At 34.3% G+C, this 27,915-nt stretch overlaps 1 protein-coding gene, 2 long non-coding RNA genes and 1 other non-coding gene across 4 annotated transcripts; 2 read left to right on the top strand and 2 right to left on the bottom strand.

The window, feature by feature from the left end:
• Nucleotides 1-236: 236 nt before the first annotated feature.
• Nucleotides 237-343, top strand: LOC128281849 (small nucleolar RNA R71). The gene has a single exon (XR_008272119.1). It is a non-coding gene; the product is annotated as a small nucleolar RNA R71 (small nucleolar RNA).
• A 1,392-nt stretch (nt 344-1,735) lies between these two features.
• On the bottom strand, nt 1,736-8,537 carry LOC128293214 (uncharacterized). The gene is made up of 2 exons (XR_008283335.1): nt 8,180-8,537; nt 1,736-8,011 (listed from the first exon to the last, which is right to left on the bottom strand). It is a non-coding gene; the product is annotated as an uncharacterized LOC128293214 (long non-coding RNA).
• A 117-nt stretch (nt 8,538-8,654) lies between these two features.
• LOC128293212 (uncharacterized) lies at nt 8,655-9,481 on the bottom strand. The gene is made up of 3 exons (XR_008283334.1): nt 9,251-9,481; nt 8,803-8,958; nt 8,655-8,680 (listed from the first exon to the last, which is right to left on the bottom strand). It is a non-coding gene; the product is annotated as an uncharacterized LOC128293212 (long non-coding RNA).
• Nucleotides 9,482-10,147: 666 nt separating this feature from the next.
• On the top strand, nt 10,148-15,266 carry LOC108480880 (transcription factor E2FA). The gene is made up of 14 exons (XM_017784006.2): nt 10,148-10,584; nt 11,737-11,926; nt 12,143-12,196; nt 12,306-12,391; nt 12,500-12,588; nt 12,706-12,757; nt 12,935-12,987; nt 13,076-13,126; nt 13,234-13,282; nt 13,400-13,465; nt 13,558-13,634; nt 13,795-14,020; nt 14,368-14,434; nt 14,584-15,266. Exons 1-14 carry the CDS (start codon nt 10,297-10,299, stop codon nt 14,715-14,717), a joined length of 1,482 nt encoding a protein of 493 aa, XP_017639495.1. The 5' UTR covers nt 10,148-10,296; the 3' UTR covers nt 14,718-15,266.
• The last annotated feature ends 12,649 nt before the right edge of the window (nt 15,267-27,915 follow it).

Below are 27,915 nucleotides of genomic sequence, written 5' to 3'. Positions count from 1 at the left end.
ATACCTGAGTAGTTAATGAAGTGATTGCATCAAGTTCCATGGTGCCAACCGCTCTTCTACCAGTACCAACTCGAGTGGTAGGATACTGATAATCATTATTCACAATCTTTTCCAAAATCTCATATGCTTTATTATAATATTTATCCAATAGAGTACCATTGGTAAAAGTGTTAACTACCATCCTCATATGCGCATTCAGCCCATTATAGAATATCTCTATCTGAGTCCATTGTTGAAATCCATGCATGGAGCATTTCTGAATTAAGTCTTTAAGTCGCTCTCAAGCTTCATATAACACTTCATCATCCAATTGCCAAAAAGATGTGATGTCATTTCTAAGTTTGGAATTCATATTCGAAGGATTATACCTTAATAAGAATCTTTGGAAAAAATCATTCCATGATGCCACTATTCCCAACGGTAAAGCATTCAGTCATGCTCTTGCACGATCTCTTAAAGAATATGGAAATAGTTTAAGTCGCAGAGCATCTTCAAGAACACCCTATTGTCTAAACAAGTCACAAACCTCTAAAAAAAGTCGTAAATGCAATCCCAAATCTTCAGTAGGTAATCCACTAAACTGTCCTATTGTTTGCAACATCTGAAACATTATTGATTTTAGCTCAAACTACTGAGATTGTAACTGTGGTTTGACTATCCCTGGATTTAGTTCATCTAAAATTGGAACAACATGCTTTCGAATTAGTCTGTCTCGTTCATCTATCACCCTATGAACAAGAGGATTAGCATCTTGACCATTCAGATTATCATGGAGACTTGAATCATTCCCGTTCCTAGCCATTTTCACAGTTCATTTCACTTTTTTCGTAAAGTTCTCTTGATCTTTGGGTCAAAAGGATACTCTTTTCTAGCAAGAATGCCTCTTCTCATGCACTGATGGCAATCTTGTATAAATTAAATTAAACTAATTTAGATAAAACTGTTGGAATTAAGTAAAATAACAAAACCAAATTTTACCAAATTCTCAATCCCCGGCAACAACGCCAAAAACGTGTCGCGTGTGAAAGGATATGCGATTTGTACAAATATACACGTAAAATCAAGTAATAACGTGATGAGTAAGTATCATTCCCTCGGGGATAAGATTGAGGTAAAAAAGTGGTCAAATTATTATAAGAAAATTATATTAATGCTATGGTAAAGCTATAGTACGTATGCGGTGGCAATTAAAAGGAATAATGATGTATACAATATGTGAAATTAATGAATACTTGGAAATGCAATGGCAATGTACGAGTAAAAAATGCAATGGCAATTACGAAAATGATTATATGAATAATATGTAACTGAGCAAATAAACAACAAAGGATGTGGTGGCAAAGATACTACGGCAAAGGATAAAGCATATACGATATTGATATGGAAGGTCAGAATTACTTAGAATCTACTCTTACTATCAAAAATGCCTCGGCAAAATCGTAATCAATCTATTGCTTAGAAGAGTTCTAAAGTGGTCTGCTTCTTTCGAGAGCAAAAACCTCAAGTTACCTTGCCTGTGTCTATAGGCCATTAATATGGTAGCTTGCACTGTTTCCTTTTATATGAATGTTGCTTTATGTCTAAAGTCTACTACAAGTATATGTCAAGTACTTGCTCATATCATTCAATTCGGTCAACTACTCTAACCTTTTCAGAACTAGATTTAGTTTATAGGCATGCTGAATAGTCATCTATGTCTAGGGATTGCACGCATACAATTTAGAAATAAAAACAATTGAATGAAACTGTAAATTGATTTTGATATATGCTTCAACCGTTAAAGAAAATAAAAGTTTCACCATGTAATCTTAACCTTATGAGATTTAGCTCATAGGTTGGCACATAAAATTCAAAACCAAAATAACATCCAACACTATTTTCATCATTCAATTCACGGAGGAACAAAGTAAGAAATATAGAAGACTTCGAGAAGACAGCTTTGGTATGTCTAGTTCACACTCTAGTAGTATAGTATCCTGCTATGGCTTAGAGGGATTACTTTCATCTTTCTTTTTCCATCTCTACTCAGCCGCTACCCTCTATTTTTGCTTAAGGATCTCTTCATTTTTGTTCGTCTTTTTAGGATTCGTCCTTTTACTTTTTATAAGCTTTTTCCCTGAGGTAAATCCAACAACCCATGTTTATCTTCTCTTCTTTTTAAATTCTTTTTTCAACAATCCAAGATTATCTTCTCCTCTTTTTAAATTCTTTTTCTAGGATAAACCTAACATCCCAGGATTATTTTCTCCTTTTTTTAGGCAGATTTTTTTTGTACAAGTACAATTGGGCTAAAACTGGTACGCGTTGAGTGTTGACTCGGTCTTCTTGGAATTGTCACGGCATCCATGTTGACAAACTATCGAACCTTTTGCCCTCGACAAACCTTCACTCCTTTATTTCTTGTTCCTCAACTTAGACCTACTAAACCACCAAACACAGCCCTACTAGATGAAATTAAAAGTAACATATAATAACATTTAAGCATAGTCTAATCTTTTTAATGTAATGCAATGAAAATTACGAATGGAATGTCCTAAAATGAAACTAAATTTACTTAAGTATATGCAATTAGCTAGATCTAAAGGCATGAAATATAACTTTTTTCAAGAGTTATCATTATCATTATGTGTGCCTAGTTTTCTTTTTAACTTATTATTTATTAGTAAGCTTACATATGCTCTCAACTATTGTGTCTCATTCTTTCTTGATCATCGTCTATTTTAGGATATTACAATGAAGTAAATTATTGGTAGAAGTCGTGAGCTTGGAGGTCTTTATTTCCTTAATACTCAAGTGTTGAGATCTATTACTTGTTCTAGTATGGAGTCTCCCTTTGAAGTATATTACTAGTTGGGTCATCCTTCATTATCATCCTAGAAGAAGTTGTGTCCTCATTCTCAAAGCTTGTTATCATTAGATTGTGAATCATTTCAATTTGCTAAAGATCACTATTTACCCTTTGTTCATAGGACTAATGAAAGAGTCCTTGTTTCCTTTTGAATTAGTCTGTTTTGATGTTTCGGGTCTAAGTCCTATCACTTTAAAGTCTAGTTTTGTTATTTTGTTATATTTTGTGGACGATTATTTATGCGTAACTTGGTTATATTTAATGAAAAACCATTCTGAGTTATTCCCTATTTTTGTACCTTTAATGCTAAAATAAAAACTCAATTTAATGTTAATGTTAGTATTTTGCAAAATGATAATGCAAAGGGATATTTTCCAATACTTTCAACTTATATATGACTTAGAATGGTATTATTCACCAATCATCTTGTGTTGATACTCCTTCCCAAAATGGTGTAGTTGAAAGAAAAACAAACACTTTCTTAAAGTAGCCAAAGCCCTTCTCTTTCAATTGAGTGTTCCTAAATGTTTTTGGGATGATTCCATCTTATCATCCTCTTCTCTTATTAATCATATGTCATATTTTGTACTTAAACAGTGACATTCCTCACTATATCCTCTTTCCTTCGAATTTTTTGTTTTCTATTGAGTTTAAGTGATGTCGTCCATAAGTTACAAAATTAGACCCAAAGTCTCTTTAACGTGTATTTCTTGGAAGATAAAAACATTCATTTACTCAAGATTCGTATTCATTTATCATTTATCATTTATAATTTATCATTTATCATTTATCATTTCCCATTTACTACTATTAATTCATTTATATTATATTTTGTAATTTTATTATTATCTTTTGTCAAGTTAAAAAAAATTACCTTCTCCATTATTTTTCTAAATTTCTTGTCATTTTTCTTTTAGTTTGTAACAAAATTATACTTTGTAAAAATGTAGTAAGAATAGTTTATAATATGAAAATAATATGAATAACATTTAATAATTTTTATATAATATATTAGGAGTTTTAAAATTATTTATATGCTTAATGTAATATTAACATTTATTTGATATTTTATAAGTAATATTATTGTGAGTATTTAAAATTTATATGATACTTTAAATATTATTTTTAACTAATTACTTTCTAAAATATTAATATTAAAAGCTAAATCACTTTGTAAATCATGAATAGTCTGCTACCCTAACACGCTTTTGTCTACCCTCTTGGCACGTTTTTTTAGGTTTTCTTTGTTATTACGTTTTCGTTCTCGTAGGTTGGTAGTGTTAATTGGTGCAGTTTTCTTGAAGTTACTAGCAAAAGGCAGTAAGGTATAGTTGGTTTATTCATATCAATGGAAACGGAGTTTGCTGGATTATCCCTTGATGAAGAGGAAGAAATAGTTTTGCAATTACAGGTAGATCCGGGCTTGAGAAGGGAAGAGGAGGATCTTTGTTTGGTAGGGTGCTTTTTAACAGCCAGTATCATACACTTTCCAGCAATGAAGAACACTATGGCTAATATTTGGCATCCCGTTCGGGGGATTCAGATTCGTGATCTGGGGGAAAATGGGTATTTATTCCAATTTTATCACATCATGGATCTAGAAAGGGTCTTAAAGGGATCTCCATGGTCTTTTAATAATCATTTATTGATTTTGCATCAGTTGCAATGGGGGGAGGATTCATTAACAGTTCCTTTAATTGCTAATCCTTTTTGGGTACAAATTTATGACGTCCCCATAGGCTTTTAGTTTCAAAATTTGGCTGTACAATTAGGAAATTTCATAGGAAATTTTATGCAATATGACTGTTCAAATCTAGGCAAGGAAAATAGGAATTTTATGAGTGTTAAAATTGATGTTCGAAAGCCTCTTAAAAGAAAGAATCAGACCATGATGTGTGATAAATGCTCTTATGTCAGATTTAAATATGAAAGACCGTCTTTGTTCTATTTTTATTATGGTAAATTAGGGCATAGTGATTCATTTTGTGAAGCAAAGATGATGTTAAGGGAGGAAGTTGTTAAGATGGGTTGGGACCTAACTATACATGCCCAATCTAAGAGAGCCCAAGCAATGAGTAGTGTTTGGCTACGAGAGGAAGGGAAAGTGTTCATGGGGGGTATGGTGGAGGACAAAACCAAGTATTTACAGAGGGGGGAATCAATAAAGAAGAAGAAAGCATAAAGAAGATAGATCATATACTGGGATTTAGTTTAGAAGGAAGAATGCCATTTGCGCAGATAGGGGGGAAGAATCATATCTGGTCAATTTCAAAACGATATGGACCATGATTTAGAAGATAATGTGTTACTGGGGGAAGAAGGGAAAAAAAAGGGCTAGAGGTGAGACTAAAGAGAATAGCATGATGGTAAACAGAAGTAGGAGGAAATCTAAAATCAACAACTTAACATCAGCGGCTGCCAAAAGGCATGCCAACCAGATGCAATGAAAATATTAAGTTGGAATGTTCGTGGATTGGGGAATCTATGGGCAGTTAGAAGACTTCGGTCTATGCTGAGGTTACCAAATCCCCAAGTGGTCTTCTTTATGGAGAGAAAGTTAAATAGTAGTCAGATGGAGAAAGTTCGATGTAGTTGTGGTTATCAATATGGAGTAGAAGTGGCTACAATTGGTTCTAAAGGAGGATTATGTTTAGCATGGCGTGGGACGGCTGATATAACGCTTCAAAGTTATTCAATTCAACATATTGATGTGTTAATTGAAAATACAGATGATGGGAAAAAATGGAGATTGACAAGGTTCTATGGTTCTCCTTATTCACAGGATTGGGCTGCATCTTGGCACCTCTTGAGATGTTTAAGGAATAATAGTGATTACCCTTGGCTGGTTTGTTGAGACTTTAATGAGATTCTATATGGGTTTGAAAAGAAAGGTGGATTACCTAGAGATGAGAGAAGGATGGAAGCTTTTCGACAAGTGTTAGAAGAATGTAACTTGATTGATGTAGGATACACAGGAAGATGGTTTACTTGGGAGAGGGGTAACTTGCCAGAAACGAATATTCAGGAAAGATTAGATCGAGGTGAAGCGACTGAAGAATGGATGTCTTTGTTTCCTGAGTCGTCAATTCTACATCTTACTCATTCCTTTTCAGATCATTGTCCTTTACTTATTACTACAGAGAGGGATAAAAGAAGACAGATTGTTAAGAGCTTTAAGTTTTAAGCTTGGTGGATTTTAGAAGAAACGTTTTTTGACGAGGTTCGAAGTATTTGGGGAAACTCTACTAGGGATCTTTTACACAAACTGGAAAATATGGGGAAAAATCTAAAAGGGTGGGCAAAGCAGATTGTAAGAAGAAGAAAGTTTAAAAATGAGGAGTTGTCCTCTAAATTGTCTACTTTATTGGAAGCTGATAGAAACGATGAAACTCTGGCAAAAATAATAGATACTAAAATCTAGTTGAATTTTGAAATTGAGAAGGATGAATGTTACTAGGAACAGAGGGCTCGGATTAATTGGTTGAAACCTGGGGACAGAAATACAACACTTTTTCATAAAAAAGCAACTCAGAGGAAAAGGAGGAATCTGATTCAAAATATGTAATGTGAAGATGGCATAATAACAAAAGAAGATAAAGAGATAGGGGCACTTGCGAGAGCATTTTTTCAGAAGTTATTCTCGTCAGATACAACAGGAAATTTAGATCAAATTCTGTCTGGCATTAATTGTTGCGTTTCTGAAGAAGACAATCGAAGACTAACATCAAGATATACAAAGGAGGAGATCTAGGAAGCTGTATCAAAATTAGGTCCCACAAAAGCACTAGGAGAGGATGGATTTCCAGCCTTATTTTATCAAAAGTGTTGGCCAATTATTGGAGAGGATGTTTCAGAATATTGCCTTCAGAAATTGAACGGAGATATGGACTTCTAATCCTACCAGTATTACTCAATTTAGACCTATAAGTCTATGCAACGTACTGTATAAATTGACAGCTAAGGTGATTGCCAATCAGCTTCAGGGAGTGGTTGGAAAATGTATTGATTTAGCCCAGAATGCTTTTGTCCCAGAGAGGCTGATTTTTGACAATGTATTGCTTTCATACGAAATACTGCATACTCTAAAGAAAAAGAAGTTTGGAAGGAATGGCCTAATGGCAGTTAAGTTGGATATGAGTAAGGCATATGACAGAGTTGAATGGCAGATATTATGAAGAAAATAGGATTTGAAGAAAGATGGGTCAAGTCTCTAATGAAGTGTCGGTCCATAGCCTCTTATTCTGTTGTCATTAATAGAGAAATATGGGAGATATTTTGTCCCACTCGAGGATTACGATAAGGGGATCCCTTAAGTCCGTTTTTGTTTCTATTCTGTGGGGAGGGTCTTTCGAGTCTGATGAGGATAGCGATTAAAAGGAAAATTCTTAAAGGAGTGAAGGCAAGTCGAAATGGGCCATCTATTTCTCATTTATTATTTGCAGACGATTGTATTTTGTTTACAGAAGCTACAGAAGAAGGGGCGCAATCTCTCAATCGATTCTAAAGGAATATAAAATATGCTCAGGACAGTGTGTAAATTATAAAAAAATCAACGGTGTTCTTTAGTTCAAATACACAAGAATGGGTTAAAACATCAGTCTCAAACATCCTAGGAGTACGAAGATCAACAGATCCAGAATGATATTTAGGGCTTCCGAATTTGGTGGGGAGGAAGAAAAGATCATCTTTCCAAGCTTTAAAAGATAGATTTAAACAACGGATAGATAACTGGAGCATTAGACATCTTTCACAAGGTGGAAAAGAAGTCTTCATTAAAGCCATTCTACAATCTATCCCGACTTACACTATGTCTTGTTTTTTACTTCCTAAATCCTTGTGTACTGAGCTAGAGGGAATTATAGCTAAATTCTGGTGACAAAGAGGCCGAAATAGAAAAGGCATTCATTAGTACGTTTGGAAAGAATTATGTTCGCTAAAAGAAGAAGGTGGACTTGGTTTTCGTGATCTTGCAAAATTTAACATTGCGTTGTTAGCAAAACAAGGTTGGCATCTTGTTAATTTTCCAGATTCATTATTAGCGCGTGTTTTAAAAGTAAAATATCATCCTAATTCAGACTTTTATAAAACTCGGTTAGGGGTTTTACCTTCGCTTACCTGGAGAAGTGTTTGGACAGCACGAGGTCTCTTGGAGAAAGGCTTATGCTAGAAGGTTGGAACAGGTGATAAAATTTCAGTATTGGGGGATTTGTGGATTTCAGGAAACGAAACAGATCGTTTGCAGCATCATGGAAATCAAGCAAATGTCAAGTTAGTATCAGATCTAATTGAAACTAGCAATAGAAGCTGGAAAATAGATGTTGTAATGACTACCTTTCAACCAGAAATTGTGAGGAAAATTTTGCAGATTCCACTCGCAGAGCTAGCATACGAGGACTTCCAAGTTTGGAGGGGGAGATGTCAGGGGAATTTTCGGTAAGGAGTGCCTATAAACTATTACAAGGGACTAGCGAAAATCCTAGTAATATTAATTTACAAATCGAGACTAAAAACTTTTACAGAAAATTGTGAAAGCTACACATCTCTTCAAAAATTACCTTAACAGTATGGAGACTATCTTGGAATTTCATTCCTTCACTAGTCAATCTCAAGCAGAAGAAAGCAGTAGCTAACGCCCTTTGCCCGCGATGCCGACAAAATGAGGAAGATAGTTATCATATTTTTTAGCAGTACCCTACGATAAGAGAGGTTTGAAATCAGTTAAAGCTCTCATGGATACTTAATAGTAATCATCAGAATATATGGGAATGGCTTGCCTGGATCTTTAGTCAAGGAACGACTGAACAGATTCGTCTTTTTTGCTGCGGCCTTTGGCTTGTTTGGTTCAATAGAAATCGATTAATATATGATAAAGTAAATGTATCTGGGAAGGGCATTGCGAAACAGACTTATAGCTATATTTCTGAGTTAAATGGGATTAAAGAGAAGAGACTTACCGTTCAGTCCACTGGAAATGCTGTACAGGAAAGAAGAAGATCGGGAGTCACAATCTACTTTGACGCGGCCTTTGATCAACAGACTTTCAGATCAGCATCAGGATTGTTTGTAAAAGATGAGAAAGGACGGATTCTTGTATCAAAAACGATCATTTACTCCGAAATTGCAAATCCATTTTTAGCAAAAGCGCATGCAGGATTACAAGCAGTCAAGTTAGGGTTATTCATGGGTCTAAATAAACTGGAAATTGTGGGAGACTCAAAGACAGTAATTAAAAAATGCCAGAACACAGAGATAGACAAATCAAACATCGGTGTGATCATCAGAGATATTCAGCATAAGAAAGGCAGATTTCAAGAGATAAAGTTCCACTTCATACCCAACATAGAAAATCTTTACGCTCATACTCTAGCAAAAGAAGTGTTGAAGAGAGGAGTTAGCCATTACCTGGTAGGAGGGCTTCCAGATTTTGTTCGACAAGCATCAGAGGAGAGGAGACCAAGAGAACCAGATTGAAAGAAAATGTAGGTGAAGGACTGTTTGAAAAAGGTAGTAGGAAATCAATTGCTTCCCTTGGAAACTGCTACCGTCATAATGCTGAAGAGGACGTGAAGCGACAACACATTGAAGCCCCAGTTAGAAATTTGACTGGATAAGATTTAATTATGTTAACTATTTTTTATTTTATTTCTGTTTCGATTTTTTTTTTAGGAATCATGGACCTATTTCTTTAGGCCGACCTTGCCTTATATGCAGGCTTGAAATTTTAGTAGGGCTCCTTATATGGACTTAGCCCAGTTCTGTTTTACTTGTTTTTCATTAATAAAATAGCAGTCAGATCTTTTAGTCGAAAAAAAAATATTAAAAGCTAACAGTTTAATGATAAAAATTAAAATATTAATAATTAAAATTTATGTCAATGTTTCTATTTAAATAGATATAAATTAATATTTAAATAAATTATTATATTAATATAAATCATATCATTACAATATTTTTTAGATTGAAACATATATTTCATGTAATTAATATTAAAAAATTAACATTAATTTTATTAGTAAAATATTAATATTTGAAATAATAATATTACAAACCAATATTTTAATATTGTACTAATAATTTTATTATTTAAAATTCAATAATATTTTAGTATTTATGTCTATATTCTTATATGAAAAAAATCAAAAGAACAACCAAATGATAAGTTACATTTTTCTTTTATTCATTCAAACATAAAAAAAAATCATTTAATTTTTTTTCATATTTCCGGAAATATATTAAAATAAGTGAAAATAATAATAACATAAAGTTATTAAAAATATAAAAAGAATATTTTTCTATTCTCAAATTTCTTTTCTTTCATTTTCCCTCCTTTAACCCTTTCCCTCTTCGCAACTTTCCCTCATCCTTCTCTCCAACCCTCACTTTCTCTTTTTTCCAAGTGAATTTCTACGCTCCCCTCTCTCTCTCTCTGGTTTCCTCTCTCTATCTCTATGCCGTATACCTCAATGTCCGGTGTGGCTCGAGCCTCCGCTTGCCCCACGCCGCCGCATCCTCCTCCTTCTGTGGCTGCCGTCTCCGCACCAGCTCCGTCGGCTCCTTCGATTGTTCCGCCGATACGCCGCCACCTGGCTTTCGCCTCGATGAAGCCGCCATTTGTTCATCCGGATGATTATCATAGATTGTCCTCTAATAATAGTAACAATAATTTAACCACCGGTAACAATACTCGTGGAATTATCGCCGATCAAGAAGTTGAAGCGATTGTTGTGAGATCTCCAGTGAGTTATTATTATTTTTTTGTAATTTTCAAATAATGTTTTTCACATTTTTTCCTTAAAAATGGTGGTTATGGCGTGGTTAGTCAACTGTCAACATGTTTTCTATTTAACGATAATTTTACTCTCATTTGACATATATCGTTATATTTTGTTCGATTGCAACTTTTATTGACAATTGATGATCTCCAGTTTTGTTGTTCACTTAGTGGAGTTGAAATTATCAGTATCATTAGCATTATTTGACTCTGCGGTGAAATTGTTATGCTTGTACTTTAATACGTGATTTTTTTCGCAGTGCATTTATGTTTTTGATGATGTATTTGATGGTATAATGGGCTTTGGGCTGAATAAAGTGCTTCTTTGCTGAACTAAGTTGAAATTTAACGATGCCGGCATCATCCAATGGCTGAAACTTGATGGTTTATGCACTTTCATGCTCTGAGAAACTAGTTTTTAGCACTATAACTTTTGACCGACTTGATGAAAGTGAATATCTAGCTATTGGGTTTTTGTTTGTAATGTTTTGGATTTCAGACCTAATTGCAATTGGTAGCATATTAGTTTCATGTAATAAACTTGCTATACTCGGAGAGGAAGAAGATGCATGTGCTGCATTGTTGGTTTAGAACAGATTGTTAGATGCCATGCCCTATGTGAAGAAAGCTTGAAGTCTGTAAATTCTTTGGATGTTGCAGCTTTGATGGTTATTTGATAAATGATTCGGTTGACATTGTTTTGACTCTGGCTGCATAATTTCCCCCTACAAATTATGATTGCTAATCTGTTTCAAAACCTATGTTCATATATGAAGTATTCTTTCCACTTGTTGTCCTCCACCTAATAACAAGTGAATCACTATTGTTTGTACATACTTGATTGTTTCATGGCATTGATCACCATGAGTTTAGGCCTTTGTAAAAGCCTTTGCATCAATTAGTCAAGTAATTCTGAAGGTTTTTATGGTTTACACTTAACAGTAACTCATCTTATGTATTTTATCATATATTTGCATTTGTTAGACTTAGTCTCTTCACCCCCTCCCCTTCAAATTAATCAACTGTTAGTTTAAGCATAGCCATAATAACTTCTGAGGTGAACTTGTATTTCTTCCTGCCATTAGCAACACTTTGAAAGACCACTGGTTTTTCTCAGAAATTAAAAAGGAAGAGTACAACGGTGAACAAGGAAGTTGAATCTAGCCAATGGACAACCAGTCCAAGAGTTACCAGCACAGCCAATAGTCCGTTCCAGACACCTGTCTCTGCTAAAGGAGGAAGGATAAATAACAGATCAAAGGCCTCCAAGGCCAATAAGTCTGCTCCTCAAACACCTGTGTCAAATGGTAGTGAGAAACTTTTTTGCCCATTCATCCACTTTTTTATCTCATTATTTAATTGTCTGCTATGAACTTAGTCCTTAGAAGGAAACTTATGTCTCAGTCCAAAACTGTATATACCAATTTAATTACTGTATCATCACTATCAGTAGTCTAATGTGCCAAGAAAGAGAGATTTTTTTATGGAGAAGAACGACTGACATTATGTATGGTAATGGGCAGGCTCTCCAGCTCCTCTTACTCCTGCTGGCAGCTGCCGTTATGACAGTTCTTTAGGTAACCTTAATAATGCTTTTTTCTTTAAAAAAATTAAGCAGTGGGTATTTGTATTTCCTAGAGCTTTTATGCATGGTGAGCACAGTACTAATGTGGTTGAAATTTTTAGGTTTCTTGACAAAAAAATTCATCAACCTAATAAAGCATGCTGAAGATGGTATCCTTGACCTAAATAAGGCCGCAGAAACACTGGAGGTAATGATATACATTTAACGGAGCTTATGTACCATTGGATGTTTTGTCATATTATTGAAATGGCTCTTTTATTTATTTTGTCTTTTTCCCCTCTATATGTTGCAACAGGTGCAAAAGAGGAGGATATATGACATAACAAATGTTTTGGAAGGCATTGGTCTTATTGAAAAGAAGCTGAAAAACAAAATACGTTGGAAGTAATTATTAATGATTTTAAATGTTTTCAAGAATTTGTTGTTTTAATTTGGTTTGTCATTCTGGTTAACCTTCAATGAATGTGATACTCATTTGAGGATTAAATCAAAATTTATTAGGGGTGTTGACGATTCAAGGCCAGAAGCGGATGGTGATGTCTCTGTATTACAGGTATTAGGAAGTAATATTGGTTTTGTTTTACCTTGCCCAGGCAACAAATCTTCCTGTTATTGTGCATAAGAGTGAATTTCTATTTCTTTATTTTGGTTTATAGCTTTCAAGAGAATGTTCCACCATTGATGGTTGATCAATTCTTGCATATGATCTCACTTACTCTTCTGTATGCAGGCAGAAATTGAAAACCTTACCATGAAAGAGCACACTTTAGATGATCAAATAAGGTTATGCACTGCTTATTCTCTTTTTGAAGTAGTAACTGTTACTGTCTCAAACCTGTTTAGGATTGCTGATGCTTCTAAAATATTACAGAGATATGCAGGAAAGATTGAGGGATTTGAGTGAGAATGAGAACAATCAGAGGTAAGAATATTGCCACCCCTGCCTTGTACCGGGCCCAATTAAGTGCTGTTAACTGCTGATTCTTTGCAAATGATGATGCATTTGCCCGTTTTCATTTTTTTTTTCAGGTGGCTTTTTGTAACTGAAGAAGACATCAAGGGTCTACCTTGTTTTCAGGTCTGTTTATTCCATGTTTCTTTAAATTTATTTCTCTGCAATCATCTTCTGCACTTGAACTGATCTCCAAAACATCTTGATTTTACTATGCTAAATTTTCCATGTTGCTTTTGGCAGAATGAAACCCTGATAGCAATTAAAGCTCCACATGGAACAACTCTGGAAGTACCTGATCCTGACGAAGTAAGCTGATGGCTAGAGCATTCTAATGAGTTAGGACCATTTTCTACTCTAATGTTTTGAATGCATAATTGCCTTTCTTCTCCATATTCTAGGCTGTTGACTACCCACAAAGGAGATATAGGATGATCCTTAGAAGCACAATGGGTTCCATTGATGTTTATCTAGTCAGGTATTGCTCCCTTCTTTTGTATATGCTAAACTAGTTAGCTGTCCATGATTATGTACAATCTTTCTTTTGAAATTAAATCTAAGAGATGATGGACAACAAAGGTTCTTGGCTTGACATCCTTCTCTTTTGTCTTTCTTTTCAAATTGTTGGTTTTGTTCAGCCAATTCGAGAAGTTTGAAGAGGTGAATGGTGTTGAGCCACCTGCAAGTGTCTCACTTGCTTCAAGCTCTGGCTCTAATGAAAACCAAGTTGAGTTGGTCAATGTCGACAGAACCAGAAAGGAAATTGAACCGCAGGCAGTACAAACTCATCAAATGGACTGTGATGTTAATGCTTCACTGGAGTCTGTTGGAGGAATGATGAGAATTGTTCCTTCGGATATTGATGTAAGTACTGCATCTTTTACCAATTATTTGTGTAGCAAGCTTTATAGGGAATGGATATATGAACTATAATTAATGGCAAAAGGCATTTATAAATTTAGGTAGTGTGGAGTTAAAACTTATTTAGAACATTGGTCATTACCCCTCTTTATGAGAGTAGCACCTAAGATCAATTTCCTTTTCCTCCATGCACCAAAATTGGAGAGAAAATAAAGAATGAAAAGAAAAGAAAATGAAATGAAATTAAAATATTACACTCTGGTCCATATTTTTATGGTTAAATATGTAATTTTGTTTTGCCAGTAGTCGGATCTGTAAATTGATTATCACTTTTCTTTTCTTGTTTTCAGAATGATGCAGATTATTGGCTTCTATCAGATGTTGACGTTAGCATTACAGATATGTGGAAGACAGACTGTATCCTTGTAGAAATTTTATAGCTCTTCAATATGCTTGACCCCCAAAGGAGGGAAAAAGCCCTTGCTCAAACTCGTTTTCTTTTCCAAATCAATATACATTAATAGCACAATAAGTGGATGTCTAATCCTTAACTCCAAGAATTGCAGGTGTCGAATGGAGTGGGGTAGATATACTGGATGCTAACTTTGGAATGGCTGATATCAGTACCCCAACGCCCCAATCCCCTCCATCCAGGATGGTTGAAGTGCCATCTTCTGCTTTTAACTCTACTCATAGGTAAAATTAGTTTTCTGACCAAGTACTGAAAACAGTATCCTATCTTAAATTTACATGGATCACTGGATAAAAATGTGGTTGGTAACTTGGGGCGAAGGATAATGCAATTTAGCATGGTTGAGCAAATTATGGGTTAGTTACACAAATACAAGTGTTGCACATTGGATGTCCGGGCTAGATGTGTGTTGAAGATGGAATAAAAGCAATGGAGAATACTGGGACAATGATACAGTTGATACTGTCCATCAAAGCTGATTATATGTGCATTAATGCCCCTTTGTTGATCTGAGCTGCTTAGTTAATCAGTTTGAAATATTGAAGCAGCCATACCAAGTGTAGATGTGTAGAATTGCTGCATTTCGATGACAATCATTGATGATGAGGTTTCATTTTGTCTGTAGAAAATGACTTCTAAAAAATATTTTATTCTGATAATATTGATAAAAAACTTTTTACTTTGAATGTTATTGAACATAAACATTTAAGGTTGAGTTAAATAGCAATTTCTACTTGAGTTGTGCTTTGCGCATGGCTGTCAACGTTTTTCAAAGAAGTATTTTCTTCAAAGTTGATATTTGCATAACAAACGGAAGCAAAGCTGTGATACTTGTTGGGAATTGATATGTTTATATGATGTATTGTATATGCAGCTTGTGACCAGATTTTTCAGCTGCATTGCTTGCTTTCCTGGATTTCATCACTAGGTGGTTGCGTCAATAGTATGCTAAACACAGTTTAAGTTAAATACATTTTGCAAGTTTTTCCTTTATCTGGAGAGTTATAATTATTTAAAAAAAAATATTTGAGAAATTATGTTGAAATTTTACAAATTTATTGATTTATGCTATTTTTGAAGAGAAAGGAAAACGTGTCTTATAAGATGCAAAGGAAAACGTGTCTTACAAGATGCATTTTCACTATCATATCAGTGAAAGCGCGTTGTATAGTCTTCTTCTTGAAAACGTCTTACATGGTGCGTTTTAATTGATGTTGCAGTGAAAATGTGCCTTATAGATGCATTTTTACTTGCCCAAAAATAGTTTTTTTTTCTTTTGCGGTTGGAAATTTAAAGTTTGTAGATTTATTTTTATCTGTGTTTGGGATAAACATTGTCATAATGTTAAGGAATGTTTGAATTTATGGTGGTGTTGTAGAGCTGAGTGACATACAAATTTCATCTACCATGTGAGTGTGGAGTCATCACCTAGGAAGCCAAATCGCGTTGCAACTCAAGTCCCAGTTGACGATGATTATATGGTTTGGGGTTGAAGTGTAATTAGGGTTTCAATTTTACAAATGTATGTTGTCAAATGATGGAACATAAATGACCCCTAGTTGACAGTGGTTATGAGGACACAACAACTAATTTTTCTAAAAAAGGATGGTTTATAAAACCCAAACAAAAGTACAAGGAAGAAAAATGCAATGACTTTTTAGTATAATCAAATATTTCATTTTATCTATGTCCACCAAAGGTGGGGACCTCGTTATTATAACATATGACATGTTTGAGGTGTAACAAGTTTTATTAACAGGTCACTGCCTTTAGTGGACATAGACAACACAAATTATTTGATTATATCGGAAGACCCCTTCGTTTTTTTTTTTCGCACTTTCGTGTGGGTTTTATAAAGTATGTTCTTTTGACGATGAGAAATATGTTGTCATGTTCGTATAATCATCGTCAACTAGGGCCCTAGTTATGCTCTATCCTTTGGCAACAAAACCTTTGTAACTTTAAAGCCTTAGGCTTAGTTTGGATGGGCGATGTGTTTACCTCCGGTGAGGTTAAAAATAACAGTGGTGGTGAGATTAGTTACTGTAGCGGTGAAATTAGAAAAAATAGTGAGGTGTGTATTTGGATTTAAATGCAGCTGTAGTGGTAAGGTGAGAATATAAAATGATTATTAAGAACATTAGATTAGAAATGACAATGTATTTATGTTATATTATTTAATATAAAACATAAATTAAAATTATATTTTTAAAATGATAATTAAAATATTAAAATTATATACAATAAATATTTTTAAATTATATTCATAATAAAATATCAAAATATTTTACAAATTATATTTAAATCAAATAATAAAATATAAATTAAATCGTATTTATAGTAAATTTATAAATAAAATTATAATTCTATTGAAAATTAAAGTATATTGAATAATGACATATTAAACTTATGTTATGTGTATTAAATAAAATAAATAATAAACGAAGAATTGATGGGGTAAAATAATAATTACCCTTGTTTTTGGACTTCCAAATCAGTGCACTGGAGCTTTTAACTCCAGCAAGTATAGGTTACAGTGAGGTGAGAAATGCTCACCGATGCGCTTGCCAAACACCTCAATTGGAGCTATGTAACACCCCGTACCCGAGACCGTTGCCGGAGTCGAACACGAGGTGTTAACGGACTTAATTCATTAATTAAACAGCTCATACAATTTATTTTAAAATTTCTAGACAAGCTGGCTAACTGCATCACAGTCGCTTTAAAAATCATATCTCGAGTTACGAAACTCGAAATCCAATTCTGTAAATTTTTCCTGAAACTAGACTCATATATATATCTACTAATTTTTTCTAGAATTTTGGTTGGGCCAATTAGTACAGTTTATTAGTTAAAGTCTCCCTGTTTCAGGGTTCAACTACTCTGACCTCTGTGTATTACGAATCAGATATCTCCCTGTACAGAGCTTCAATGACTATGCCGTTTATCTCTAATAAAACTAGACTCAATAAAGAATCTGTACATATAAAGCATGACTTCTAATTATCTTTGTAAAATTTATGGTGAATTTCCAAATTTAGAACAGGGGATCCAGAAATCGCTCTGGCCCTGTTTCACAAAAATTTAAACATCTCATAAAATATAGCTCATATACCTGTTTCGCTTATTCCATATGAAAATAGACTCATCAAACTTCGATTCCATAACTTATTCATTATTTAATTCCATTTCTACTATTTTTAGTGATTTTTTAAACTCACGTCACTGCTGCTGTCTGAATCTATTTTATGGTAAATTTTACCTATTTCATGGTTTCCATGGATTAGCTAGCAATTTGACATACATAATACCAAATATGATCATGATTAGCCATTCCAATGGCTAATCATTACCAAGCATTTCTATTTCCATACCACTCAATAACCATATCATAAGACCATATATACAAAATGATTATAATGCTATACATGCCATACTCAAAATATACAAGCCATTATGCCAAGATGGTATACGGATAGTGTGAGCGTGCCTCCGACCGCTTCCGATTTCTCGAGCTGGCTTGTCAACACTACAAGGAATGAAAAGGAGGAGTAAGCATAAATGCTTAGTAAGCTCACATGCAAATAGCAAGTAACATAACCATATAAGCAAACATAAAACATCATTTGCATAATCATCACCAAGACATTCATATCACCTTTTCATTTATCATCTTACCATATTGTTGTTATATCGAGTTTTCAACCCGAGGGTTAAGTACATACCTGTTCAAAGTATCCATTTCACAACACTTACCAATACGTCCCTTTCATCTTGAGTATTCCTCCATTTGAGTAGAACTTTACCCGTTGAACACATCGGAATATAATTCGGATACATGGATAACTTGCACATAAGTGCCACATATGTAGCCAAGCTACCATGTAACCCGCCCATAAGTTAACTCGGACTCAACTCAACGAGCTCGGCGTTCGCATCCATAAGTGAACTCGGACTCAACTCAACGAGTTCGGATGCCTAGTTACATCTCACGAACTCGGACTCAACTCAACGAGTTCGGACGCCGCATCCATAAGTGAACTCGGACTCAACTCAACGAGTTCGGATGCCCAAATATCCCAGGACATGTCACTTGTATCCTAATCCATTCCTGAGGTTCAACGGACCTTTTCCCAATCATGTGTCTCAACCATCTTCTACGGAATGCCGATACTGATACTCGGTAGTATTTCACATTTTCCAAGTATATCACATAATTTGACATATTATCAAACAATTATCACAAGTATAATATTTCATAATAATTATCATATCATTTAAAAAACATTAAAACATTTAAAATAATAACTATGTTACCAACATTTACATATGAACTTACCTCGTATACGAAAATGGCTATTTTTACCATTTCATCCACAACTTGGTATTTTCCCCATTTTAGCCCGAATTTCAGTTTTCCTTGCTCTATCATTTAAAATATAGTCTAATTAGGACTCACGTTATTCAAATTGACCCAAAATCATATTTTGGAAAAATTACAATTTTGCCCCTAAACTTTTGCATATTTACACTTTTGCCCCAAAGCTCGTAAATTAAAATTCAGCCTATTTTCTTATGTTTTATGACATGCTGATCATTTTTCCTTCTATGGCAACATCAAATTCTCACTCTAACATGTACTTATGACTATTAGGTATTTTTACCGATTAAGCCCTTTTGCTCGCTTTTCACTTAAAACCGAGTAGCACAAGTTGTCTAACATAATTTAAAATCTCATATTCTATCATAAAACACCAAAATACACAAATTTCACCTATGGGTATTTTTCCAAATATAAACCCTAGGTTAAATTATTGCTAGCATAAGCTAAATCGAGCTACCGGACTCCAAAACGTAAAAATCATTAAAAACGAGGCTAGAACGGACTTACAATCGAGCTTGGAAGCTTGAAAACCCTAGCCATGGTTTCTCCTTGCTATATTCGGCCATGGGGTTGAAGATGAGCAAAATTGGCTTTTAATTTTGTATTTTAATTCATTTTACCCCTAAATGACCAAAATGCCCTTACTACTAAACTTTCCAAAATTCCATCCATGTCCAATTTTGTCCATAGACTTAGAAATTGGTAAAATTACTCTTTAAGGACCTCTAATTAATAATCTAATTCAATTTTATGCAAAATACTTCTAGAACACAAGTTTTGCAATTTATTCAATTTAGTCCCAAATTTCAAATTAAGCACTTTATGCATAAAATTTCTTCACGAAATTTTCACACAATCATGCAATCATATCATAGACCTTAAAATAATCATAAAATAATTATTTATATCTCGGATTTTGTGGTCACGAAACCACTATTCCGACTAGGCCCAAAATCGAGGATATTACAACTCTCCCCCTTGTGGATTTTCGTCCCAAAATCTTACCGAAAAAGTGGTCTTCACTTTTAATCTCATATTTGGTGCTGAAGAACTTGCACTTAGACTGTACCTCCAATACATCTCTTCAATTTCTCATATGATCTAAAAGCTTACGCCTCAACTCTCAACCGTTCTTAAATTTTCAACCCTTCTCAATTTCCCATGATATCATGACATAAAACCCGGATCTCAACTTGATTTAATGGAGACCGAATTCCAAGAAATCCGACAATCAAAGAGACCTGAAATTCCATGAATCGATGAGTAGGAATTCATTCAATACGATGTGATTTATAGATCTCGCCAAACATTTAACAATAAGATACATCACATTTTCCTCTTTCCGCCATAGAAATAATTCGATATGGCCTCAAGAATAATCCTTCTCATTTCCATCCCAATATCAACATTGACAAGGATAATTTTGATAGATCCCAATGCTCGGCTTTAACCCTTTAACAACTCCGATTTTATGTAACATCGGATGCTCTAAACTATCACATTACCTCACCGTCTTGAAACACATCACAATTCATACAACAATACATTACCGAAAGTCGAAGTCTTTGCTCAATGTAGACTAGTCTAGTTCAGACGCTTGTTACCAATATTCTCATCTATCCGAACTCATCAACATGTAATAAACTTTTCAGCTTTCACAAGATGGAAACCTTATCATTAGTAGTGACTTAAACTAATATTCAACTCTTTCTAATAAATATAGACTTCTCGTTCAAACTATTTACTCTTTGATCTGTACAAAATGAAATTCTATTATCAAACTTGGGAAAAATAATCCGACATAATTGTCACATGAAATCTTTCAAATAAATAATTTACCATACCGACTAAAACTCGCGCTTTTATCACCTATGCCTTTACTTGATGTCAAATCCTTACACGAAATTAGAAAAATCCCAATACTAAAATCACCACATTACCAAGATCAAATTAGAAGTATAGTCATATTTGACATGATTATCACGAAATGAAGAACGTGCTTGAACATGAGTCATAATTGACAAATTATGGAACAAAGATAACAAGAAAACCGAATAAAGAAATCCAAGATAGAGAAACCGAATAAAGAAATCCGAATAAAGAGATCCGGGATAAAGAAACCCAAGATACGATACTATGCCGAGAATCGAAAACCAAATTCATAGAGAAAATACGAGAATACCTCGATAATTCTTCAAAGAAAGAAAGTCCAAAAGAAAACATTATTTAATCCCATGAAATCAAATATAACAAGATCAATATATCTTCCCATACATATATATCGATGAAGCATCAAGTAGAAGAAATAGAATCATAATATCATATGAATTCTCTCATCAATTCTTATCGATTTAAATGAAATAGAATACCCGATGAAATAGAGCAATATAAATTATAAACCAGTCAGACTACCAATGCTTTCATCCAACACCAAATTAGAAGACATTCCCATATAACAAGAATTTCTTCGAAGATCAATAGCCATAGAAATATTTCGAGAACGGGTGAACACATAGAACATCTAAAAGAGATCTAAATCATCCGGTCATAATGTCACACTCGGATAATTCACATTTGAAATATCATTTCCCCAACTAGTTCTGCCAGTCACAAATTTCATATTAAATCATTCACTAAAGAATGTCGAGTTCTGAATAAATTTCGATTTACCAAAGAGAATTCCTTCTCTAACTGGGACAAAGGCATAATTCCAATAATCTTTATATCAATCGATACTTTCTCGCCCGACTTTACTTATCACTCATTTTCAATCTCGGATCATACTTATAATTATTCTATCAACTTGAACTCTTTGGGTTTTCAACAGAAACTTATTCAATACAAATCTCATGAAATTCCATTATAAGTACCACTTTGGTAAGGGGAGGGTTGTAGGACCTCGACTCGACTTTCTTATACATACACATATGACACAACTTCCATCATCATAGTAACATCATCAAAATCATGTCATTCATTCATGTTGGCTTACACCAATTTTCCTATTGTCCCATTTAGACAATATACTTATGCATACATTCTATGTTTTCTAGATAGCTTTACTTATCCATTCATTTAATTAAATTAATTCATGCTCATGACATTATATAAGGCCAAACAAACATAAATATTTGCATCACAATCACAACTTTCATTTCGTGCATCATCATGTACATATCATTACAATCATACAATTCAGTCCAACAATTTAACATAGATAAGTTCATTTCATTATAATCCTTTATCTCATAAAAAATTGTATATCATTAACATTCATCAACATTCAACGTCCAATCAAGACAAGGACATTTTCATTCGTATTATGATATTATGACCTTTATTCATACCTCTACTACTTTTTATTTATTCCGTTCATCTTATCAAGTAAGCTACATACACTACATCGTATGAGCATTAAGCAAATATAGATATTTATCACAACATGAACTTTCATCTCACATATTATCACATATGTATCATAAACTTTTATTCGTACTTTTTTGAACCGAGACTTATCATAATCATAATTTTACTCAAATATCTTCACATAACATTGAACATGGTTGGCACAGCTCGGTTGGAGAGTACCCTGTCTAAATAAGACGGTACTTATACGCGTCGGAAGACATCACACTATCACAGATCAGTGGCATGTATAGCTAAACTTTTACACATGCTAGGTTAGTCCGAGAACCGACTAAACCTGCTCTGATATCACTAAATGTAACACCCGTGCACCGAGACCGTTGCGAGTCGAACACGAGGTGTTAACGGACTTAATTCATTAATTAAACAGCTCATACAATTTATTTTAAAATTTCCAGACAAGCTGGCTAACTGCATCACAGTCGCTTTAAAATCATATCTCGAGTTACGAAACTCGAAATCCAATTCCGTAAATTTTTCCTGAAACTAGACTCATATATATATCTACTAATTTTTTCTAGAATTTTGGTTGGGCCAATTAGTACAGTTTATTAGTTAAAGTCTCCCTGTTTCAGGGTTCAACTACTCTGACCTCTGTGTATTACGAATCAGATATCTCCTGTACAGAGCTTCAATGACTATGCCGTTTATCTCTAATAAAACTAGACTCAATAAGGAATCTTTACATATAAAGAATGACTTCTAATTATCTTTGTAAAATTTATGGTGAATTTCCAAATTCAGAACAGGGGATCCAGAAATCGCTCTGGCCCTGTTTCACAAAAATTTAAACATCTCATAAAATATAGCTCATATACCTGTTTCGCTTATTCCATATGAAAATAGACTCATCAAACTTCGATTCCATAACTTATTCATTATTTAATTCCATTTCTACTATTTTTAGTGATTTTTTAAACTCACGTCACTGCTGCTGTCTAAATCTATTTTATGGTAAATTTTACCTATTTCATGGTTTCCATGGATTAGCTAGCAATTTGACATACATAATACCAAATATGATCATGATTAGCCATTCCAATGGCTAATCATTACCAAGCATTTCTATTTCCATACCACTCAATAACCATATCATAAGACCATATATACAAAATGATTATAATGCTATACATGCCATACTCAAAATATACAAGCCATTATGCCAAGATGGTATACGGATAGTGTGGCGTGCCTCCGACCGCTTCCGATTTCGAGCTGGCTTGTCAACACTACAAGGAATGAAAAGGAGGAGTAAGCATAAATGCTTAGTAAGCTCACATGCAAATAGCAAGTAACATAACCATATAAGCAAACATAAAACATCATTTGCATAATCATCACCAAGACATTCATATCACCTTTTCATTTATCATCTTACCATATTGTTGTTATATCGATTTTTCAACCCGAGGGTTAAGTACATACCTGTTCAAAGTATCCATTTCACAACACTTACCAATACGTCCCTTTCATCTTGAGTATTCCTCCATTTGAGTAGAACTTTACCCGTTGAACACATCGGAATATAATTCGGATACATGGATAACTTGCACATAAGTGCCACATATGTAGCCAAGCTACCATGTAACCCGCCCATAAGTGAACTCGGACTCAACTCAACGAGCTCGGGCGTTCGCATCCATAAGTGAACTCGGACTCAACTCAACGAGTTCGATGCCTAGTTACATCTCACGAACTCGGACTCAACTCAACGAGTTCGGACGCTCGATCCATAAGTGAACTCGGACTCAACTCAACGAGTTCGGATGCCCAAATATCCCAGTGACATGTCACTTGTATCCTAATCCATTCCCGAGGTTCAACGGACCTTTTCCCAATCATGTGTCTCAACCATCTTCTACGGAATGCCGATATCGATACTCGGTAGTATTTCACATTTTCCAAGTATATCACATAATTTGACATATTATCAAACAATTATCACAAGTATAATATTTCATAATAATTATCATATCATTTAAAAAACATTAAAACATTTAAAATAATAACTATGTTACCAACATTTACATATGAACTTACCTCGTATGCGAAAATGGCTATTTTTACCATTTCGTCCACAACTTGGTATTTTCCCCATTTTAGCCCAATTTCAGTTTTCCTTGCTCTATCATTTAAAATATAGTCTAATTAGGACTCACATTATTCAAATTGACCCAAAATCATATTTTGGAAAAATTACAATTTTGCCCCTAAACTTTTGCATATTTACACTTTTGCCCAAAGCTCGTAAATTAAAATTCAGCCTATTTTCTTATGTTTTATGACATGCTGATCATTTTCCTTCTATGGCAACATCAAATTCTCACTCTAACATGTACTTATGACTATTAGGTATTTTTACCGATTAAGCCCTTTTGCTCGTTTTCACTTAAAACCGAGTAGCACAAGTTGTCTAACATAATTTAAAACCTCATATTCTATCATAAAACACCAAAATACACAAATTTCACCTATGGGTATTTTTCCAAATATAAACCCTAGGTTAAATTATTGCTAGCATAAGCTAAATCGAGCTAGGGACTCAAAACGTAAAAATCATTAAAAACGAGGCTAGAACGGACTTACAATCGAGCTTGAAAGCTTGAAAACCCTATCCATGGTTTCTCCTTGCTATATTCGGCCATGGGGTTGAAGATGAGCAAAATTGGCTTTTAATTTTGTATTTTAATTCATTTTACCCCTAAATGACCAAAATGCCCTTACTACTAAACTTTCCAAAATTCCATCCATGTCCAATTTTGTCCATAGACTTAGAAATTGGTAAAATTACTCTTTAAGGACCTCTAATTAATAATCTAATTCAATTTTATGCAAAATACTTCTAGAACACAAGTTTTGCAATTTATTCAATTTAGTCCCAAATTTCAAATTAAGCACTTTATGCATAAAATTTCTTCACGAAATTTTCACACAATCATGCAATCATATCATAGACCTTAAAATAATCATAAAATAATTATTTATATCTCGGATTTTGTGGTCACGAAACCACTATTCCGACTAGGCCCAAAATCAGGATATTACAAGCTATGTTTCAGTTCAATTTTTTTTACTCAATCTCACCACACTGGAGCTTACTGGTAATCCAAAGGGGCCCCCAATTGCACTTCAATCTTAGATGGTATAATCATCGTCAACTTGGATCTTGAGTTATAAAGCGATCTCGATTTCTTAGGTGATGACGTCATACTCACACTACAAGTGAAAATTGTAGGGCATTGAGTTGCATGACATTACTATGAACCCAAACATAACTTAAAATTATAACTGTCCCCCTCAAAGCGAGAGAAATAAATCTTTAAACCTCAAAAAATTCAACACGCAAGAAAAAAAATTCATTTATTTAATTAAAGGGATGAGAGTATGCGTTTATATAGGGGATGGGGAGAGGTAAAAAGGGTTTTTTTTTTTTTATCTCGGGTTGCAAGGGCTTAGATGCAAAAGTAATAGAGTTCATTGTGGTTAAAATATTCAGAGAGAAAACACACCTTGTAGGAGGCATTTTTGTCTAACATGTCAGTGAAAGCGCTTCTTGTAAGGAGCGTTTTCTCTCTCGCCAGTTCAACCCCTAGTCAACTCTATTGCTTCTACCTCTAAACCCTTACAACTCAGGATTCTTGGGATTAAAAAAAATCCCTTTTTACCTCGTCTCATGCCTCTGCAGGGTAGCGATTTCTCCTTCACAAAAGATCTCTATAGAAAGAACTCAATACATGCCTTTGATATTGAACTTTATATTACCCATGGTCAAAGCGAGTCTTAGGATTTCAGTCTCTATTTTGATCACACACATCTATAGCGAGTTTAATTACACCATGACCTACCACAAGACATGGTTGGCAAAGTAGAAAGCGTTAGAGAATATGCACAGCGGGTGGGAGAAATCCTACAACGAATTGTGGCAATGGTCTCAAGTACTGGAGCGATATGTACCAGGTTTTGTAACCGAGTTGCAAACAAAACTTGTGTATTTTAATGATCGCTTGGTCCTTAAAAAATGATATTTCCATCACTTTTTTCTGAACTTTCAAGCAATGCATAATTGCATTCCTGTATTGTAAGTCACTTGTCCAAATTGATGGCACATTCCTATATGGATGGTACAGGCATAAGTTGTTAATATCTATTGCATAGGATGGTAACCGAAGAATCCTGCCAATAGCTTTTACAATAACTCCAGAAGAATTCGGTGATGATTGAGATTTTGTCTTAACTAACTTGAGAAGGCATGTTGTGCCACTACTTGATGTGTGTATCATTTTTTACAAGGGCATTGGAATACAAGATACTTTCAAACGATGTTCAAGCCTATGAGATTGTGAACATTATAAGTATTGTTTACGTCACATAGGGTCTAACTACATGAGTTGATACCATAAGAATGCGGAGCGGCGACATGTCATTAGTATGGGTACATTGTGTATAGAATTGTTTTCCTGTGATTGTCATCGACAAGGTAATGAGCTTGTCCAACATTGATTCTATGAAATGTTTGGAGAGACTACGGGCTGTAAACTAACTGGTTGCGTGATACTTCGATGGGATACCTTTAAAGCAGTGGACGTTGTCGTATGACGAAGGATTAAGATATGGACACATGACTTCGAACCTAATGAAATACATTAATTCCATACTAGAGGTGACGTGTCATTTGTTGGTAACCTTGGTGGTTAAGGAAACGTATTTCTAATTAGCAGCCTTATTTCCAAAGCGAGTTGAAACATACGGGACAGCTAAAGGGTGGTCATGTTTGGTGCGAGTCAGTGTTGAAAGATTTAGGGAAAATGTAGAAATTGTGAACTTAATGACTTCAGTGTGTCACTCACGACCAAATCTAGTATTCCGAGTTAAGCAGCCTCATAGACCCGATCGTGGAGTTATCGATGGAGTGTACTGCGTAGACCTCAGACAAATGACATGCGACTATAAGAGATTTCAAGTACTTCATTATCCATGCGCACAGGCAATTGTTGCATGTGCCTCAGAATGTATAGATTGCATGACCTATGTTGACGAAGTTTACAGATTTGAACACGTGTATAATGTTTGGAAACCTAAATTCTCACTTGTCCCTGATGAAAGCATGTGGTTGCCTACCTCGCACACTCTTTTCAAGTTGGTACCAGATAAGAACTCGCGGCGGCGCAAGTCGAAAGATCGACTAAACTCAACTAAGATACGAGAAAATATGGATATTCGAGAGTGGGGAGACACCAAGGTTATGCATATATTGTACGTACCCAAGGCATATGAAGTCAACATGTCCAAACAACTTATGAGCATTGAGGAAAAGAGCTAATTAAAACACTAACTTACTAACTTATTCATTAATTTTTCTGTAAAGTGTAAGTTATTAGTATTTCTTCAAGTAAGATATATTATAATTTGGAATTAGGAAGCTTTTGATCAATTCTTTGTTCTGTCAAAATTTTGTACTTAACAAGTCGACAGAAAAAACATGAATGAAAAAATAACAAAAATAATTGTAAAATTTAAACTCACAATATGATAGGTTACAAAGCAAACTTAATAAATTTGTTTGGTATATTGTAAATAAGTGTAGATTTAAGATGTAATACAAATTACACAATTTGG

The sequence above is a fragment of the Gossypium arboreum genome, chromosome 1, assembly GCF_025698485.1.
Source record: "Gossypium arboreum isolate Shixiya-1 chromosome 1, ASM2569848v2, whole genome shotgun sequence".
NCBI lineage: Eukaryota > Viridiplantae > Streptophyta > Magnoliopsida > Malvales > Malvaceae > Gossypium > Gossypium arboreum.
Note: the sequence above shows the minus strand (reverse complement) of the source record. Positions and strands in the feature narration are given on the sequence as shown.